Genomic DNA, 19971 nt, shown 5'->3' on the forward strand with positions numbered 1-19971 from the left:
TGTTATTGGCTTTCTGCTATGGAAACTGAAACTAACTCTAAAAGCTACATTCAACTCTAAAACAAAGAACATTCCAAATCAAGGTGTTCTTGCAGAGAGAAGCTGCCTGCTCCGGGTAGGCTCTGTAGCTATAAGCAATCTCTATTATATTCCTGGCAAAATTCATGGACCAATTCAGCATTGTTTAAGTCATTTGTTTCCTCTCAGTATTAAGCATAGTTCTAATTTGCACTGATTTTTTTTGTCATAATCTCCTTGTAACAAACTTCATCTTTTTTAGAATGGATGTAAGGTACAGTAGACTACATACTACGGTACTTTCATACACCAAAACTATCCCACGAATATTGAAGTTACAATGACCTTTGTCTTAAATGAAACCATAACATTGCATTTGTGCAACTAGGAATGGTCACAATATAGCCACATAGGTTTTTTAGTTAGATTGAGGAACCATGTTAGGGAACCAAGCCTAGTCCAAATGATCTAAAGGTCACACCAGAAAAATTACAGCCCTCAGAGAGGAACTAAATTGGAAATACTTTATTCTTGACATTTAAAGAAACGTTTAATGGTTTCCTATAGTCATGACCTTACAGTCAGCTACTTACTAAGGATCCTCTGGTTATTACTACAGTCCTACACATTACCAATGTTACCATCTGATAACCATGTTAGATATCAATGTAACCACTGAAGAATGAAACACAAGCCAATCGTTTTCCTTTGAGTCATGTCATGAGCTAGAATATATCTGGGCAATTACTTTATGATCCATTATTTTTCTAATAAAAACATCAATACAATCTTCCTTTACCACATCCTTCCTTCATTCCGTCATTCACATGGATGGATTAGCCGATAAAAGCCAGTCAGTTCTATGTAAAAGTTCTATGAACCTAATGTAATAATAATTCACATAGATATTCCAGATTTCCATATTGACCAGCTCTCAATTCTTTCTAGTGGTCATGTAAAAGCATGTGAAAATGGCAGCTTTCTGTCCAATTAAAAATATGTTACCCACTAAAAATGAAACATAAGCCACATGTGACTATAAGAAAGCTAACAAATTTTTCATGGATGATGTAAGCGGTGACTCTAAGGTGCCCTAGCCTCCTAGTCCACCCCTATCCCCACCCGGCTCATTTTTCAATACTATTCATGAAATGTACCTGAATCTTGAGCTGTGTCTGCTTTTGGTGGCTCTGAAGCAGGTGGTGATGGACCTTTGTATGAGTTCTGCAAATAGCAAAAATATTGTTCAGTTATTAAAAAAAAAAAAAATTAGAGATGATTATCTCTCAAAACAGTTTTTATTGACAGGATAGGATCTTAAATAGGGATTAGGTAATATATGATAGAGATTAGAATTGATACAGGTGTTAAAGATAATGCCAATATAACTACATATAGCTAGTGATATAATGCAGTAGTTTGCATAAAGTAAGTGCCTTGATGATTAAAGACAGCACTGAAAAATAGTTGTTGAAAGTGACCACACCTAGAACATAAATACCCTGATTTGATCTAGCAATATGATTGGTCAATCTTGTGCATTACAGCGAATCACAATCTCTGATTAGCTCTGTTCACATATTCTGAGGACAACTTAAAAATTTGCAATGAATGTGCCATCCAACGGGGCTGTAAGTTACAAACATACAAACATAGGATTGTAATTATCTATGTGCACAGATGGTTGCACAATGCTAACATTGACAACAGCACTGTTTCTAACAATAATGAATAAATGATATGCTAAAATTCAAGTTCACTTCCCTCGCATGGTTTTCTTGTAAACGACGGATTAGAAGCATATATTTGTTGTCTATAGGCTGACTGAACATGGAACATTATTGATTAATAAGTTAATTAGCATGAAAGTAATGAAGTAACAAAAAGTGGTAAGTACTTAGTGTATTAGTATGAAAACAGATCAACATGGCAGCTCAAATCAGCTAGTCACACACTAAACACGCAAGGTCTGGTCCACATGGGCAAGACTGTGGACCAATTTATCTTTTTTGCCAAATTTGGCCCGCTTGGAGCCTATAGGGAACCATTTCCTAAAGTAAATAATGCATTGTACTATACCATATTTCTTTTTGTAAGAGAATAATGCCATCAGCTCTAGTGGAAACACTCATAATAACAATAATAACTTAAGGCCCAGAGTTTAATATGCAAATTAGGACAGTCCTAGGTACATCGGTTACGCAGATCCAGGCTAGATATTTCATTGTTAGGTGTCTTAAATAGTAAATGAGATTCTTCAAGGATCACACATGATTGTCACATTATTATATCAAGCTAACTATTCAATACATTAACATTAAAGCAGAGAGTACACTGTATCCAAAACTGGGCAAACACAACATGAACTATGAATGCATCCAATGTTGCACACCATCAATGGACATTTAGGAACAATGTGTTTATTAGCTGTGAAACTGATTCCAGAAGAGACTACTTTTTTTGAATAAATGTACAGAATAACTATTAATGCTAGTCATTACTATACAAGTCTAACAGAACATTCTTGACATTGGCCAAATTTCATAAACAAGTATTTTCATCTTACATCTGGTAATAGCATTGAATTTTCATATCTGTTTTGTTTGTTTTCCATTGTTCTCTTACTTTATTTTGGCTTATTGTTTTCATATTAATTTTGTTTTTAATTGTTAGTGCATTTTATAAAGAAGATTGCTGGTGCAGTGTCTTGAAATAAATGGCATGGATATTTACTATAAACAAACAAAATGTGTTATTGCAGAGCCCAAAGTGTTATGCTTTTAACTAAGAAAATGACATCATTACAGGGAATAACATATCGAGTATCACATCGCAAAATGCTATGCAAAACTGGCAAATTGCTAAGCAAGTGCAAAGTTGTATGGCAATTTTTTATACAAAGGAAGCATTAAAGTGTGTGAAGACTCGCACAAAAAGAAATGTCTAATGCCGGTAATTTGACCTAGTTTCGAATGAGGTGTAACAGAAGTGTTAAAACACCACCATCGACCCCAGAAAATACACACACAGCTTGCTAACGTCGGTAATTAGACACTAGTGTACAGTCAGTACATACAGCTGCGGTCAATACCCACAGCACAGTATACAAACGATACAGCGATGGACATCTCAGGTCCAGCTAAAGATGACAAGGTATCATGTTTCATTACTGTCTGCATTTTGTAGCGACACGAACAAAACGTCACTTGCAAGCAACAGAAAGTTAACTTTTTCAGATGGCTGCACGCAGTTTGGGGCGAGTCTTCAATGCCTTTAAGTAATTTATATGAGAAAGTTTAACTGCCCTCAAAATTGCTACACACAATTTGAACACTAAATTATCCCCTGCAATAACTAAACAACAACGGTTCAAAAGAAAAATAATAAAATCTACCGCACATTGAAATGATAGAAAAAATGGTGACTAAAATGCATTTATCCTGCCGTATAAAACCTTGTCCAATAGGTCTACCTATTTTTTTTTTTACTTCATGTTATCTGTAACTCAATCAATAAGATCGGAATAAACCAGATGGCAAAAAAAAGGGTTACATAGTTTCCCATTTTGGCAACTGTCATCAAAAACTGTAACTGCTCTTACCCTCCGTTATCCACTGGCAATACTGTTGGACATCATTATTCGCACGGCCTTAAAATTGAAGGTTTGAGTTAGATTTCTTTAACCGGAAATAACGTGAGACCAGTGGCGTAGCCAGAGGGGGGCCAGGAGGGGCAATGCCCCCCCAAATTTGCTTTGTGCTACAGTCTCGCCCCCCAAATGAAATCCAGTGATGAATTCAAAATACTTCTATTTACATTTGTTCGAGTTCTTATCACAAGTATTCATACCTCAGGGCTCATGTTCATACTTCATATAAGGTCATAACTTGGTAATCAGTGTGTCATGTTCCACTGAACCATTGGATGTGTATTTGTGCAGACGAGGTGCCCATTGATACATATCTGTCTTTGTAATTCCTACCATCAACCATCACAGGTTTGCGCCCCTTAAGAAAAGTCTTGCCCCCCTAACTATAGAATGCTGGCTACGCCACTGCGTGAGACTGGCCTCGAATGCTACACGGCAGGAAAAATGTTACGAAAAAAACAAAATAAACACATACCTGCGGACCGCAAGAGAAAGTGTGAGGCACCCTTGGCTACCACCCTAAATTTGATTGGACAAACTCACCCGTTTAACTGCTAATGGCCTTACCGACTTGGATGAGTCAGCTCTGCTGGCTGGCTCTGCTGGTCTTGGAGGTTGAACCACAGGTTTCAACCTTGGGGTACCCATGTTTTTGAAAATATCACCAAAGCCTGGTCCTTTCGGCATAGCTCTTGGCTTGATAAGCTTAGCTTCTACAGACCATAGGTGAGAAGAAATGCAAAAGGATTGAAATAAATTCACGGTTATGTTTAGTCGCAACTGTGAAATATGTACCGTTACTTTCTTTTTGTTGTGACTATTTCACATACTGCTGGTAATAAGGAAGCATACCTGACCAGTTCAAGAGAGGCTGCCCACATACTACACATATTCATATTAATATTTTATGCAAACTGCAACCTTTTGTTTAAAAGTAACTGTGTTATTTCATTTGAAGACTTAAATTTGAGTTTATTTGCATGATGTAATTTCCCCATGACAAATACAAATCATCCTGAGCAAACTATTGCAAAATAGCGCTAAGTCCAAAGTAAGACTACCATTGACATTGGTAAAGTTGCAATCAAAGTTCACTGTGTATTTATTATTGTGTCTGTTTGCGCAACCTACACACATTACAATTGTCTGATAGTGTTGCTGGAAACTTCAAGTGTAAATTGTCATATTGTCTGGATTGAGAATTGACCAAACAAAGTCTGTTTGATTCTGGCAAATTAAACAAAACCCTTGCAACCAGTTTTTTTCACTCAACACAAGCATGCAATTAATCGTACTAAGGAGTAACAACAATGGCATTCCATATTTCCATTTTTTAGGGAGACTATGAACCGACCTGATTCAGGTTTCTCCTCTTCTTCGGGCAGGAGTTCAACAAAGTTTGACGGAAACATTCCCTTCTTGCCATTTACGACGCCCTCCCACCAGCCGGGCTCAGGCTGGCTTGTGACTTCTACTTCTGAATCTACCTCCAACGGTAATTCATCCTCGTTCTGCGGTGCGTAGCTGTAGGTGACCTTTGCCCTGAGCTTTTTCTTGTGGGCACCGTTTTCTAGGGAAGAAAAACACACAGGGCTTCCTTATTGTTTGATGAGGAAGATAAACTTGCCCTAATGATGCTACAGCACAACTTGAGGGTTAATATCATCTGTGTATTTTGGCCGCCTACTTGCTGCAACAGGAGTCATATCATAGTAGTGAGCATTCCTTGGTTAGCTACATAGATTTACCTTGTATAGTGGTTATTAACCCACCAGGATACTATTAACCCCGCCTCCACTAATGAATATTCATAACAGAAGTTGTGACCTTCCATCCGTGAAAAATGCTTAGTTCATCATATGTACTTATTGTATGAATTTGTATGAAACATATGTACTGACTTTTGTGTAATTGTGAGAAAATAATGCTGAAAGTATGATGGATTTACTGGACTGAAGTAAGGCTTAAAACTGCTTTACAATGCAAAATAACTGTACAATTTGAGCACCTTAAAGGGGAAAATCTGTAAAGTACCCCAAAAAACAGAAACCTTTTACTATGGTATCAGATCAGGTGAGATATTGTTATGCTTCTGAGCCTTAATAGAATTTATCAAACAAGGGATTATATATGCCAATATGAAGAACTTTATATTATATTATTGGTATGAAAATAATTGTTAAAATACACATTTTTGTTTTAATTCAATTCCCATTATTTTCCCTACTTATCCACTCTTTTTTAGATCTGGTTGAGACTCACCCCTCTTGACAACTTCCTCCGTCGGTGTTTGACCGTTCACTGCCGGTGGGGGAGCTGCTGAAGCCCGACTTGATTCCTCTTTCAGCACCTTCAAGACAGAAAGAACAAACAAACAATCATACATACAGTAGGAGTGTTAGCTCAGTGTTTAACGTGGTGCCTTTCAATCATACATACAGTAGGAGTGTTAGCTCAGTGGTTAACGCCGGTGTATTTCAATCATAAGGTCCCGAGTTCGAGTCACTCCAAGATTTTATGTATGTCGTCCAGTTACAGAGTTGTTGACAATTGACAATTCATAATCATGGACGTTAAAATATGAATGTAAGAGACTGACTTCGGTCAGCTTGCGGCTTTGATAAGACAATGAGGCTTCTTCGCGAGTTACTGCTTGCAGGAGGATCTAAAATACATACATACATTTTAATAACCAAATAACAAAGTATAGATTCAAATATTTGCACAGACCGGCATTGTTTGGTTTATCAAGTATGTTGCACTCAAAGATCAATTCATGCTTAGTAGAATTCCCAGGGAATGTTAGTGTCACATAGCGAAATTGCTATGCAAAATGGGCGAATTGCTACATAAGTACAAGTGCAACGCCAGTCTGCATGGCGGAAATGGCGTTGTTATTCTAAGGTTTCTACGGTATTGAAGGCATGCAGCAGCACCAGCACCAGCAGTAGGTGTACGTGTAGTAAAGGGCGGTTGTACATGATAGTATGTTCCGGCCAGCTGCATCCGTAGCGGAGTGACGTCCCAGCGGATCATTAGTCTATAATTCTCTTGTATATACACAAGAAGAGAATGCCGACGGTTCTTTGAGGACTATGGCAAAACAGCAGCAGCAGCAAAGATAGCAGCTTTTGTAGGAACAGTGATATTTTATAAGAGAAAAAATTCAAGAGACCTCACAACTCCTAAAATAATATATTTGAATTCAAAATTTTTCTCTGAGACATGCACACTGATATTGACTGCAAACAAGTATATCACAGTTCCAGCAGATAACTTTCTTACATTTCATCAAGAGAGGGTTCAAGAAACCCTTGTCCTAGTTCTTTCTATCATCACTGTGTCCCAAAAACCTTCCCAAATGAAAGGACAAGTGTTACAAGGTTCCCAGTTCATTCTAGGTACGGTAGAACGAGAGTGCTGAGGTTGTGAGGAGACAGGTAAGCGTGGAGCGAAATAAATCTTTTCATTGAGGGTTCAAGAAACCCTTGTATTAGTTCTTTCTCATCATCACTGAGTTACTTTCTGGTCACCCGTGACACAAATACAGAACCATGAAGGTACTGTTAATGGAAGGCATAACTACTATACCATTCCTTACTTGGCACTAACAGAATAACAATGTCAGCATGTTATTTATTTAATTAAATACTGGCAGACAATACTCATGGCTCATTTTAGGCCACTGTAGTTTCCCAATCCCAATATCTGATAATGAGACATGGGGATTATCAAAGAGTGAGAGGGGCAGATCTAGCATTTGCCAATAATTCAAAGATGGGTTTACCTTGACGAAGTTGTCTGGGAACATTCCTCTCTTGCCGTTGACCTCTCCTTCCCACCATCCACCTTCCATTATCTTTATGCCGGTGATGGTGTCTCCGACCTTGATCGTCAGCTCGTCAGGGTTGACGGCATCGTAGTCATACTCCACGAGCGCCTCCACTGCACAAAGAGATAAAGAAAAACAATCACAGGAATGGTTCTGCGAAGTAACGCTAATTGTTTCATATAATGTTGAACCTATTTTGAAAGCGCCCTCCAATACTGAAACCGATAATAGCCAATATTCAAATCTTTAATAAAGTAATCAGTGAGTCGGTCTTAATCGGCCCAATTGTTCAAGAATGAGTAAATGATCAGAACCTGCAAATTTGAAAGTGCCTCGATTTAAATCGAAACGGCTTATAGTTTAAAGTTTTAGTGTAAAGATAATGCCAAGGATAAAATAGAAATTCCTGACTTTCATGACGGTCTTGACAAACTTTCCCCAATGTAGCTGATGTTAATAGAAAGACAATAATTGCAACCCAGCAACAAACTAATTTATGCTGTTCAACATGAGCTGGATATGATATCTAAATTATCTGGCAGACATAATAAAAATAAATAATCATTAAGTTTTAATCATACTATAAGAAGGAACAGCATTTCACCAATACATGACATCAAAAGGTTATTCCAGGATTTGTACAACCAATCCGATCACAAAAATCATAAAAGACAATCGAAAACGTTAAAGCAAATTTTGCTGACGAAAATGCATAGCGTTCTTCCTGGATGGTAGATTCAGAAGTTGTAAGTGGGTAGTGCCCTGGTAGCGAGGGCGCAGTGCTAAAATGTTCCAGTGTGTAGTTACGTAGATGGGAAAGTGCAGTCTATGTGGAGTGGGAGACAGGTAAGAGAGGAGCGAAGTAAATACACACACACGCACACCCATGCACAAGATAACCTCCAAAGAATTACAGAGGTTTACATTGAGAGTGGCTATTCTCATTACTGTGCAATGTGAAATGCTGTCACAAATGCTTATGATAAATATAGAAAGATTAATGAAAAGGGCAAACCACAAGATGATGGCCAATGTGTCGGCCTTGGATAATTTCTTGCCCCCCCCACCCCACCCCACAATTAGTCTCGGATGACATTTCAATACTTATATAGTTGCAGGAACAAGGATTTTACATCTCCAGCAATCAAATGGGAGAGTTAACAGGTCTTTGACAACAAGTCTCCTTAGAAAGGAAACAACAAGATGATGAATGAACACTTCATTCTAATCATCCAATGAACATATCATAAATGTTATTTTGGTTTCAACTTTGATGTCATGCTTTGGTGTTCCTAATTACATCTGCTTTAACTTGAATACACTGTTTGAATCAAAAATAAGAATTTTCCTCTAAACTGAATCAGACCAGTTGTGGAGCTAGACAAAGCCATAAACTGCTATTTAAACCACTATTTGCTGTTGCAACAGGTTAGGCACAATACAAGACACTTAAGTATCCTGAAATACCTCTTTTGAAGTATTGCAGTGACTTTCTCATTGAAACATGATCTCAGCATACAAGTTCAATCACTCTGAACCCTTCTAAGGCAGGATATGTCATTCATAGAGACAAAGCAAAAGACTTATCTAGTTCATCATCTCAAACAGGAAGTATTAGTCTTTCAAGTAATACTTACCTAACCTTACCTCCTAATTGAGGTCATTTACTTGAATTCCAAATGCACAGGATGTTTCAGAAGGTAGTACTAAGCCTCATTCTAAAGCTCTTTTATAAGTTTAAATAGCTATCTTAACTTGTAAAAAAGGTAAATATTGATTTTAATTAGTTTAAAGAATACAAATACTAGAGGTATCATGGATACACACCATGCTGGATGGCTACTGTACCATAAAACAAACTTTACTACACGTATCAGTATCTTTGGGTGTAGTTAGTGTCCTCTAACATCAAAAAAGTGAATGAACATTCAATGATAGGATACCAATATACCAACTATTAATGCACACTAGCTCATACCATATCCAACTATTAATGCACACTACAGTAGCTCATACCATATCCAATTATTAATGCACACTAGCTCATATCCAATTATTAATGCACATTGCACAATAGCTCATACCATACCCAACTATTAATGCACACTAGCTCATACCATATACCAACTATTAATGCACACTAGCTCATACCATATCCAATTATTAATACACACTAGCTCATACCATATCCAATTATTAATGCACACTAGCTCATACCATATCCAACTACAGAATATGAATGCAAACTTCATCAAAATACTTCCTACCTACAGTAATTATGTACATTGTAAAGAAGTAGAACGTATCATGATATATCAAAATACTGACTAAGACCAGAAAGGAAATGGCCAATAACATAGTCTGAACAATTTTTGAAACTGATGAAAGTCCAGGGATTGTTTAGAAACAGTATGACCTAAAATAAGGTTAACCCTTATGAGTCATTCTGTGTCCATTGTCCATCTGAGACCATCAAAGTAAAGCACAGATCAGAAAACTAGTAACTCTGCAAACAATATGTACACAAACAATTCATAAGTATTAGCATCACAGAGCATACAAAAAGGATTTAAACAAATGGCTACAACTGGATGAAGAAATTTGGATTTTGTAACCTTGATATCAACTAGGCCTTTGTAGGAAATTTACTTTGGAGAACCAATCGAAACTGTATTCTCCACATTAACAGGACTTTCTCTTTACCTAAAACCTTTGGAAAGTCATATAGATTGCATTCAATGACCAATTTAATACACCTCTCCATAATTTGCAGGACTTTCTTATTTTACCTAAACCTCCAGTTAATCATATAGATTGTGTTCAATGACCAATTTCTTACACTGGGGTAATGGCTTAAAGTACATTAATTGCTTTATAATGATCTCAAAATGATTGTCTGAAAACTAACAATTATGATTAAACAATATTGCCTTTCCTTTCAAACTGGATTGTGTAATTTCATATCCTGGTACAATATTTTTAGGGTTCTTTGACTTCTTTCATACAAACCTCTGTAAAGGTTGTGTTGTGAAGCAAGAGGGAAACGCCCCGTAACATACTCAACCTTGAATATTAATGCAGCTTTCACCTTCTATTTTCTTTTTTAAAGTCGTTACTTTATACAGTATGTATTTATTTAGCCTATGGGAGTCATAGTTCAAAGCAGCAACATCTATTGCATTTATATACTGCTTGTTCATAACACTATATATATCGAAGTAAATTTCCTTGTCAAGAGGACATGGGATTTGTAACCTTGATATGAAACACTGACAAGTAACAGACTTCCCGAGAGGGGAACTTGCCGGTCAGCATAATAGCCCTGTCATATTTCCTGCTACTATTGTTGAAACTAGATATGAAAGGATGCCGTGCTGGCTTTTGACGCATTGTTTCCTTATATATTTTGACTTTTCATAAATTCAAGTCTATAATATTGCAAGCTTGTCAATGAACAGCAAGCAACTGTGTTCAACATACAGTAATGTTTAACAAGAGTGTTTCAGACTTCAACTTTAAAGTCTCAGTATATGTTTGCCAAATTTAAAGTTTGACCTTTCCAGCTTACTGCACTAAAAGCTCAGTGAAAATTAAAACCGTTCTATGCAATTTCCATATCAATATTCATTATTTTTATTGAGTGATCTGTCATTGATACATTTTGAACTGAATAAAATTTTTTGCTTTCGCTTTGGTTTTACCCATGTTACTTGAAAAAATTGTGTCATTTCCTTCCATTGCAATGAATAAACCGGTGTTTTCAGGCGTGTCCTCCTTGGAATTGGGTAAAGAAAGTGGACAGAACGAGTATATTTAGGTTACATTTGTGTAATGAACATGCTGATATGGGCAACAGAAAATAAATTTCTTTCTTTCGATTGCGACAATTTTTTCTATTAAACCCTCCTGGTTAGAGTGCACTAACCCTAACCCTAACCCGAACATTGAATCTGCTTCGGAAGTTTTTTTCCGAAATTCATCAGCAAACACGTATTGAGACTTTAAAGAGGTTAACATTTCATTATAGATCACCCCTACAAAGAAATACTTTCAATACAGGTTCAATTCTAGGTTGCTGTTTTTTCTTTTAGCTGGTAAAATGGGGGTGGACTGCCAAGTTAGACACATCACCTGTTTTATCTATAGACCGTCTCCCCTGTAATCAATGTCACTAAGTCGAAAAGGTTTCAAGTTACAGTATCTGCTGTTTCCACTTTAAAAATGTTGGCAAACCTCGACAGATTTAATTAATGTGGGTTCCAGCGTTCCAGCGATGTGTGATTGAGCGATATAGTATGCTGTCATACGCCACATTCAGTAATGTAAACTAGTAAAACAAGTCTTCAAGTCGTCTGTGTGAAGGAATAACATATGCAGCTCAATCTGATTGTGTTGCATATATTTTAGTGAGACTGGAACAAATTATATATAAACACTTAAAATGGCTATCAACAAATATTCAGCTATTTATACATCTAAATGATATAGCATAATTTAAATGTACACAAAGATAGTCATCAATAATTAATTAACGGCTACACGGTAATATGTATATGTACAGGGAGTTAAGGAATCCATGTAGAAGTTAAATTTATTCAAGTCTGGGAGAGGTAAATTACTGAAATGGCAGAATTGAATTCTTTAGACTGCGTTTATTGTAGGACACAGTACGCATTAGCACGTTTACATGATTACACGTATCCCACCACTGTACTAAATGTGGGTTAAACATCTATGGATCTTTGACAGTTGTCTGGTTTAGGTAGGTTAATTGTTTTATAAGTGATTTACTTTATTGGTTATCCTATGTAACACATTCACTACTTTGTTAATATCAGAAAGTGTACAGCCTACAACCTAATGAATGGAAATAATTCATTTACTTGTTTCACTAAAGAACTGACTCGACATGAGGGACTTGTTACGGAGGAGATACTGTAAGCAATGCTCGAAAAACACCAGTTTTGGCAATGAAATCTGACACCGAGGCACTTTTGTATTCCCAAATGGCATGATTCAATTGCACTAAGAATGTGTAAGTGTTTATTTTAACCGGGTTAGAAGCACAGCTAATTCAAAGGGTTTATGGGTGAGCGTTGTATCTTCTCCCAAAGCGACTCCCTGACAGCATTGACACCCACAGCTATTGTAACATATAAACTCCAATACAGGACTCTACCATCAACTCCCACATCATGTGTACTGTACACAACATGAAACTCTTGTTTGCAATGCATATAACTGCCAAACTGTAATTTATCTGGTAATCATCAACTTTACCTAACAATGCAAAGTAACATACACTTGGCTGACTTTATATCTGGGAGCTTGAAAAAAGTATTGTAAATTGTACTTAAAACCAAACAAAATCGAAACTCATTATTCACTGTACACCAAAGTAAAAAATAAAAAAATATAACAAAAGGACAGGATAGGATCAATGAAAGTAAAACATGTGTAATGCTTTTGAATTTGCAGTCAATATTAATAAAAAGGTCTAACATTTTAGACCTTTAGTCCATGTTTAGGAACTCCAGATCTAGCATTCAAGTAAGAAATCAACAATTTATAGATCTGTTAACAATGAAATTACTTATATATTCTATAATTTTCAACTGTGATCTGCATTTCAAATCATGAACGTATAACAACAGTTCTGGAATTGTTCTCATGTTCTGATCACATCATAACCGGTGAGAGTACTAGTCACCACATTCATGTTTTCTTTGGCAAATAAATTACTTTGTGCACTAAACTGCTGCCAGCTAATTCCACAAGGAGTGCCAAAATGGACTGAGAAAAGTGATCTATACATGATGTGCACACACCCTGTTGGAATATTTAGACAATACTATAAGGCACGTCCCCCAATGGAATTAGTGGAGCAGGAAACTTCACAAAACTATTTGGGTCTTCTTCCAATTCCTACTGTTCAACTACAGTAACTCTATGTGGCAAAGCAATGCTCTACAGATGATTGCACTAGGAACAAACAAGCTATTCAATGGAGGGAAGGTAGCAAAAGTTAGATTGAACGGACCAACACACAGATAAAATGGTGTCTGAATTTATGCTTTAAAAGTAATAAACTGTGGGGGATCATACCATATACTGTAGGCATCATAAATTTGTGGATAGATTTATTATGATACCTCCAGCATATATATATATATATATATATATATATGGCATTTATTAGGTCTTACTGTTGATCAAGCTTACCATTAAACCAAACAGAATGGTGATCTGGCACACTAAAACTTCCTCAAAGTTAAAAGAAGACTGAATGTATGTAGATTCTGTTGACCATGCATTTCTTTACTGTTTGGCCAATTATCCTAAAGCCTTGGCTCAAGCAAATAAGTGGACCTCTTTTTCCCTGAGAGATATGTCAGGGATTTCCCTCTACTTTGGAGCTAACATTTGACAACATAGAAAACGGCCCCATATCCTGAAGAGTAACAACTAGGTAGAAAGATTTCTGTGAAAGTGTAATTTTAGAGTTATCCACTGCATATTTGTCTAATATTTTTATTCAACAATAAACATATTGAAAACTGGTCTACAATACTGACTTTTTCGGAAATTTGGAAACAGACCAAACTGATTTCACTCCCTCCCCATCCCCCCTCCCCCAATCCCTCCTCCCCCCCCCCCATTAAATAGTTCAGTCTTGTTAAAATAAAACATTCAAGCAAAGTTAAAATATCTGGAACTAACCCTTTTCCTCAAGATATATTAACCATAGAAGAATTTAAATTAAACCAAAGTGCACTACTTTATTTGTACTCCCACTATGAAAGCAGTAGGCTAGCACATGTATCTATGTGCAACATGTTCTTACCTGAGTGAATGCGTGGAAGACAGGCCATCCCAACCTATTATCTTGTAATCAATTTGGAAATGATATTACAGTTTTCCACAGGGTTTTATACATCTGGGCAGGAGGTCACTGTGTGTAGGAATAGCACTAAGCAAGGCACCTGTGCATTCTTACACACACATATATACTGTACATAATCCTGCATTGATGGACATTTGTAGGTAACAAACTAACCGATCCTCAGTTTTCTCTCATGTGACATTATGAGACTGGGAACTGACAAAAAAAAATAATGTGCTTTGATGGCATCATAGACCCCATTCCTCCCAAAATACAAGCTTTTTTAGTACACTTGCTAGCTGTGTTTTCAGGTCTGTACTTAATCCCAGATATAACCAAAATTTCAGCACAGCTAGGTTTAAGATATTAAATTGTGAATTTCATATACAGGTAGCAATGCAGAATATTTTGTACATGTGAAGTCCTATAACATTGCTTGCCAAGAATCATTTACAGTATACCATATATTAAGATCACACTCTGTTCCTTCAAAGATTGTATAGAAGCACAATTATTTAAGTAAGCCTCTTTCTAACAGGACATAGAGGAAAAAGATGCTCTATCATTGTGATAAGGAAACTAGGTACTGTGCAACTTGAATCGTCCTTTAATGGTAATTCATACTATGAAGTTATAATCTTCTGAAATTATTATGTTATGCCAAACATGCCCCATCTTCTGTAGTGTTTTCAAATAAACAGGGGGCGCTTTCCTCTTTTTGCTTCATTCTGTTGCTTTCCCTCCCCTCCCCTCCCCCCCCCCCCCTCCAACCTCCTCTCTGCTCTTCATAATAGCAAGAAGAAAAGAAAACATTTCTGCTATTGAATTAAATTCAACTAGAAAGATAATGCTATTGTGGTAACAAATTGTGTATATGGATATGAGCAAACATTGTGCAGATTAGCAGTGCTTACAAGTACAATATATACATGAAATGACACTGCACATTTAACATTGAAGAACTTGTATGAATAGACTGAGACTACCTATGTTTAGATGTATTCCTAATTTTATAATTTATATAATCACATTATTAACCATTCTTTTACTAAACAAGTTAAAGTTAATAATAATCAATCTACTATATTATTCTATATTTGTTACTGTACTGGTACCTGTAGATTTATGTACATGGGAATCACATTGTTCACTTAAATAATCCTCGCTTTAAGAGCTGCCTTATTGTTAAAGCATTCAGGAAACACAGAACAGTTATACACACCTTAAGTCTTGCTTTACTACTACTACTACTGTGGTATTAGTCATCATAGATATATTCAAACCATTTTAGTAGAGTCACTGTGTAGCCAGTGGCACGATAGAAAACAAACATGGCCTGTACTATTGTACTTGCCTATGCTTGGGTGGGTATCAGAATTCACACACACAGAATGGAACAAGTGGTTTAATGCAATGAAGCAGATATATGCTCTGTACCTTTATATTATACACTGTAGTATCATAGCTGTTCTTCTAGTGTAGCATAGATGTGTGTCACTATATTCACTATAGTGCACATGTACAAAGAATTACATTCAGGATACATATTTAGCCATCAGTAAAATATTTACTACAGTTCAAAAATTTCTAACAAAACATGTCTTTTACTTCTTCTCTCTCTCTCTCTTCCACAGACACAAAATGTACTTAGAAACCAGCACTCAAAACTCAGAGAACTCACTTCGGCAACACGAACCAAATGCAACAACACTACTTGATGTATCACACTCACACGCAGAACCACTTGAATAATACTCGCTTAGCGAACATGCAAATGGCAGCATTAAATGGAAAGATATATCCAGTAAATTCAACAACATTACATTTTACTAAGTTAAGAACAAAGCTGAAACATTTTGGAGAGGGGGGGGGGGGGGACCTGGACTTGGTGAAGCTGACTCCCATTAAGGGAGTCTGGGGGTAGGAAATAAGAAAATGTTAAATGGTACATTCCATTTTTGTCATTCCACTTTCCCAATTAGGTACAAGTTGGGCTAAAACACAAGGTTGTGCTAACAACTACTATATGTATGTACTATATGTATGTACACCACCCATTCCCATGGATCCATACCCGCACTGTTTGACCAGCATAATCTGGACTGACAACTACTCTAAGCATAAAGAATATTCAAAACAAGATTCCTATAGTCATTACCATTCAAAACTATTACCTTTCCTACAGAAATCCTCACCTCTCACCTTCATGAATGCTACAGTACTTTAATTCAGTTTTGCATAAAAAACTTTAAGTTACTGATAATATTGTTAATTTTGCGAGCATCACTGAAACATCATGAAAACAGTCATTGTTTTTGTAAAGTTAATCTAGTAGATGAAAACAGGCTGACAGCCTGACACTGAGCATTCTCTCATCAAAAAATTGCTCTGTGAATTAAACCGATGTTATCCAAGTGCTATAATCTTCTGACCTGCACCATTGCTCCTCCAGTTTATACCCTAATCAAATATCAAAGGAAAGTATGTACAGTTCATACACAGTAACACCACCTGTACCTCAAACCATTTTTTTCCAAGATACATAAAATTGAACACAGATTTGGGATCAAGTCCCACTCGTCGTCACCAGTCTGTTATATTTTGGACTGTACCATTCCATGAGAGGTTGGCATCGAGTTTGACAACGGTAAAATGTCGGCCTATGTTGGGATTAATAACCATATAAATAACACTAATTTATTAAAATTTAAACAGGTTTGGGATGTGAAGTGTCATTCTCAAAATAATTTGAGAACGACAAACAATGACTGTTTTAGATCCTACACAAATACACGACACCCTTTTCTTAATAGTGGAATGTACGGTCCAGGGACGTGCGGGAATTAATCGCAGAGTTGCCCCAAACATTCAGCTCTCCAAGTTTTGTTAAAGCTAGTAACAATTCAAGCTTGTATGATGTATGAGGCTTAGTTTCAGTAACACTAGGTCATTCATTCATTCATCCATGATTGTTGATTGCACTACAACCTAGTCAACTCTGTTTTAACCGAAATATGAAGTCTCTGACAATGTGGTTTGTTCACCCAAGTTATTATCTAAAGTTGGCTCTTGTCAAATTCCTCAATGTTTACCACAATGCATCTACTGTACTGCACACTGCAGAGTTTGTGAAACATTGTTTCAATACATGAACACTAGTTAGGCTACTGGCATAATATTCATGATGGACCAAAGCATGCATCTCTGCAACACGATATGAAGAAAGTTATTAAAAAACAAACAAGATTAAGTTTCAGCAACATTTTGCAGTAAATGAGGCTGAACCTACAACTCCCATTGCATAATAGCTTCATTCAATCTCTCCAAATCAAATAAAGGTGAAGCTTTCAAAAAGCATACCTTTTTTGCCTTACATGAGAATACACAACAGAATTTCACTTCCTTCCAAAATTGTTGCACAGTTCTAATTGACAATGTGCCCCAGAAGTAACCAAAAAATTCATATTCATCAACATAATGTCACAAGATGGTCGGACCTCACCGGTCGTGAGATGAGCTGTACTGACAAACATACAAATACAGTGGTGTAACCTAACTTTTGACTAGGCCTTTAAGTTTAAAACAACCACCTGCAGCATAATTCAACAGGTTAACTCTGTTGCAAGGCAATATTGCACATTACTGAAAAGTAGTTTAGATCGGAATTTAAGCATTCTGAACACTAACAAATGTGAGATAAATCGTGTCCAATGTAATACTAATAGTAATATCTGATGCTGGCAAGATTTAGATGTCTACTCAAATCACATGCAGTAGGCCTAAGAACAAGTAGGTTAGTGAAATAGTAACATCCCAGCCCTAGTCTATGGCTGTAGGAATCTATATTATAATTAAGGCAGGTTTGTAAGCTTGAAGTATTTTGTACTAAACATTACGATCAGGATTAACTTAGACTATTTTTCACATTTCACAAATTTGAAGTAACAGTTGTTTGTGTACACACTACAAAAGCTGGTCAAACATTTAGCTTAGGCTAATGATAAATTGTGTTCGTTTTCCTCATCTATTTTGCAGTGGGTGTGTCGTTAGTATATTTTCAATGGTTTGGCTAATGTGGTAGAAACGCTAATTAACTTATGTAACAACGAATACATTCTCAAGGTCTGGTTAGGCCATTTCTTGAATATGAACAAATTCCGGAAGTTAACAGTAATAACACTAACTCGGGCATAAAATAGGCCTACATCAACCATAGTATTAGGATACGCCTTCACATTTACACCTCTTTGATGACGGCTGTCTAAATATTCCCTGATTTCAATCATACGTTACAAACACTTGTACGGAGGTAATTTGCTATGTAATCCTTACCCATTGTTGAAAACTTATGTGACTGTCATACAAAAACAACCCAAAGAAGTAAGCCGAAAATATTAGTCCAAAGCAGCGACGTTGTTTGGATTACGGATAGTGCGTCAGTGGTATATTTTTTAGCAGTAGTCTACGTGTGTTGAAGACGCAAGTGAAGCAAGCAATATACTAAGTTAGTGCTATTAGTGTTACGAATAATCTGTACAGTGTACTGAATACATGTGTTGGGATAGGACATATCCATACAAACAACACACTGTCGTTGTAATACCAGTGCCTTACTGGAACGTGGAAAAGGTACAGCTCCCTCTATTTGAAAACTTGCCAGAATTGCGCACCTGTCTGTGTGTCACCTTTGACAATTACATGTTTCTTCGTTACCTTTCTGTTAAATGGATAACGAAGTCTAGACTTTAAACAGACACTGGCGGATCCAAGGGGGGCCAAGGGGGGCCATGGCCCCCCAAAGGTGAGCCAAAAAGTGTTTCCGAACATCCGCTAAATCATATGATTGGAAATTTAAAAAATCGAGAGGAATAGCAGTGGTAGACTAGTCTAAACCTTTTCGTTTTCTGGTTTAAAATTAAATGCAGAGCTCCCAACTGACCCGCAATTCGCGGGAATTAGACCCGCATTCTAACACCCAAACCCGCTGACCCGCACAAGCGTCCGAAAAAACCGCATTGTAATTGTCAAGTATACATAAAAAAATTTGCATCAAATTTTGACTTAGCAACCATCATTTCTTTAGCATTTAGCATAATAGAGTATAAAACCTCCTTTACAGCATCATTTGAACCTCAAATTAGCCTATATTTCTTTTCATTGGGGCGAGCAGCGAACATTTTCATGCCACGGGAAAGAATGAATTATCACCTACTATTCAATTTATTGATGTTACACACAAAAAAATGCATATTTCTCAGAAAATTTTGGGTGACAAAAGCCTTTCTAAGTGCCACCATTTTACATGTAGGCATCACATTTTTTTCTTGTATCCCTAAAAAATTATGTAAATTTTTTCGTAAATCAAAAGTACCGCCCTTCCTATTTCAGTAAACTATAATTACCATTAGTTTAGTTTAGTAGAAAAAAAGGATCAGGAGGGACACACAAGTCCCAATCAAGGACCGTATACCTTTTTGGATAAAAACAACAACATATGTTGCACTGCCCCACGAAGTTCCTGATCCCCTCCTCACTTCCTCCCTCCCCTCCTTTGCCTACCTTCAATCCATTTCCGCCGCCGCTGGAGGA

At 36.7% G+C, this 19971-nt stretch overlaps 1 protein-coding gene across 16 annotated transcripts in view; it reads right to left on the reverse strand.

Annotated features, from left to right (window-relative positions):
- LOC139963074 (SH3 domain-containing kinase-binding protein 1-like) overlaps window positions 1-18884 on the reverse strand; it is a 39231-nt gene extending 20347 nt beyond the window's left edge. For 6 of the 16 annotated variants that reach the window (XM_071963571.1, XM_071963565.1, XM_071963572.1 and 3 more), the window contains exons 1-6: window positions 18715-18882; window positions 7455-7612; window positions 5930-6017; window positions 5022-5237; window positions 4211-4380; window positions 1176-1242 (exon numbers count right to left, since the gene is read on the reverse strand). In XM_071963571.1, coding sequence (XP_071819672.1) covers window positions 1176-1242; window positions 4211-4380; window positions 5022-5237; window positions 5930-6017; window positions 7455-7612; window positions 18715-18718 — 703 coding nt within the window. In that variant the 5' untranslated portion in view covers window positions 18719-18882. Of the gene's footprint in view, window positions 1-1175; window positions 1243-4210; window positions 4381-5021; window positions 5238-5929; window positions 6018-7454; window positions 7613-18714 lie in introns of all 16 variants that reach the window. The other 10 variants (XM_071963570.1, XM_071963573.1, XM_071963574.1 and 7 more) reach the window with 6 other exon arrangements.
- Between the last annotated feature and the right edge of the window lie 1087 nt (window positions 18885-19971).

The sequence above is a fragment of the Apostichopus japonicus genome, chromosome 21, assembly GCF_037975245.1.
Source record: "Apostichopus japonicus isolate 1M-3 chromosome 21, ASM3797524v1, whole genome shotgun sequence".
Taxonomy (NCBI): Eukaryota; Metazoa; Echinodermata; class Holothuroidea; order Aspidochirotida; family Stichopodidae; genus Apostichopus; species Apostichopus japonicus.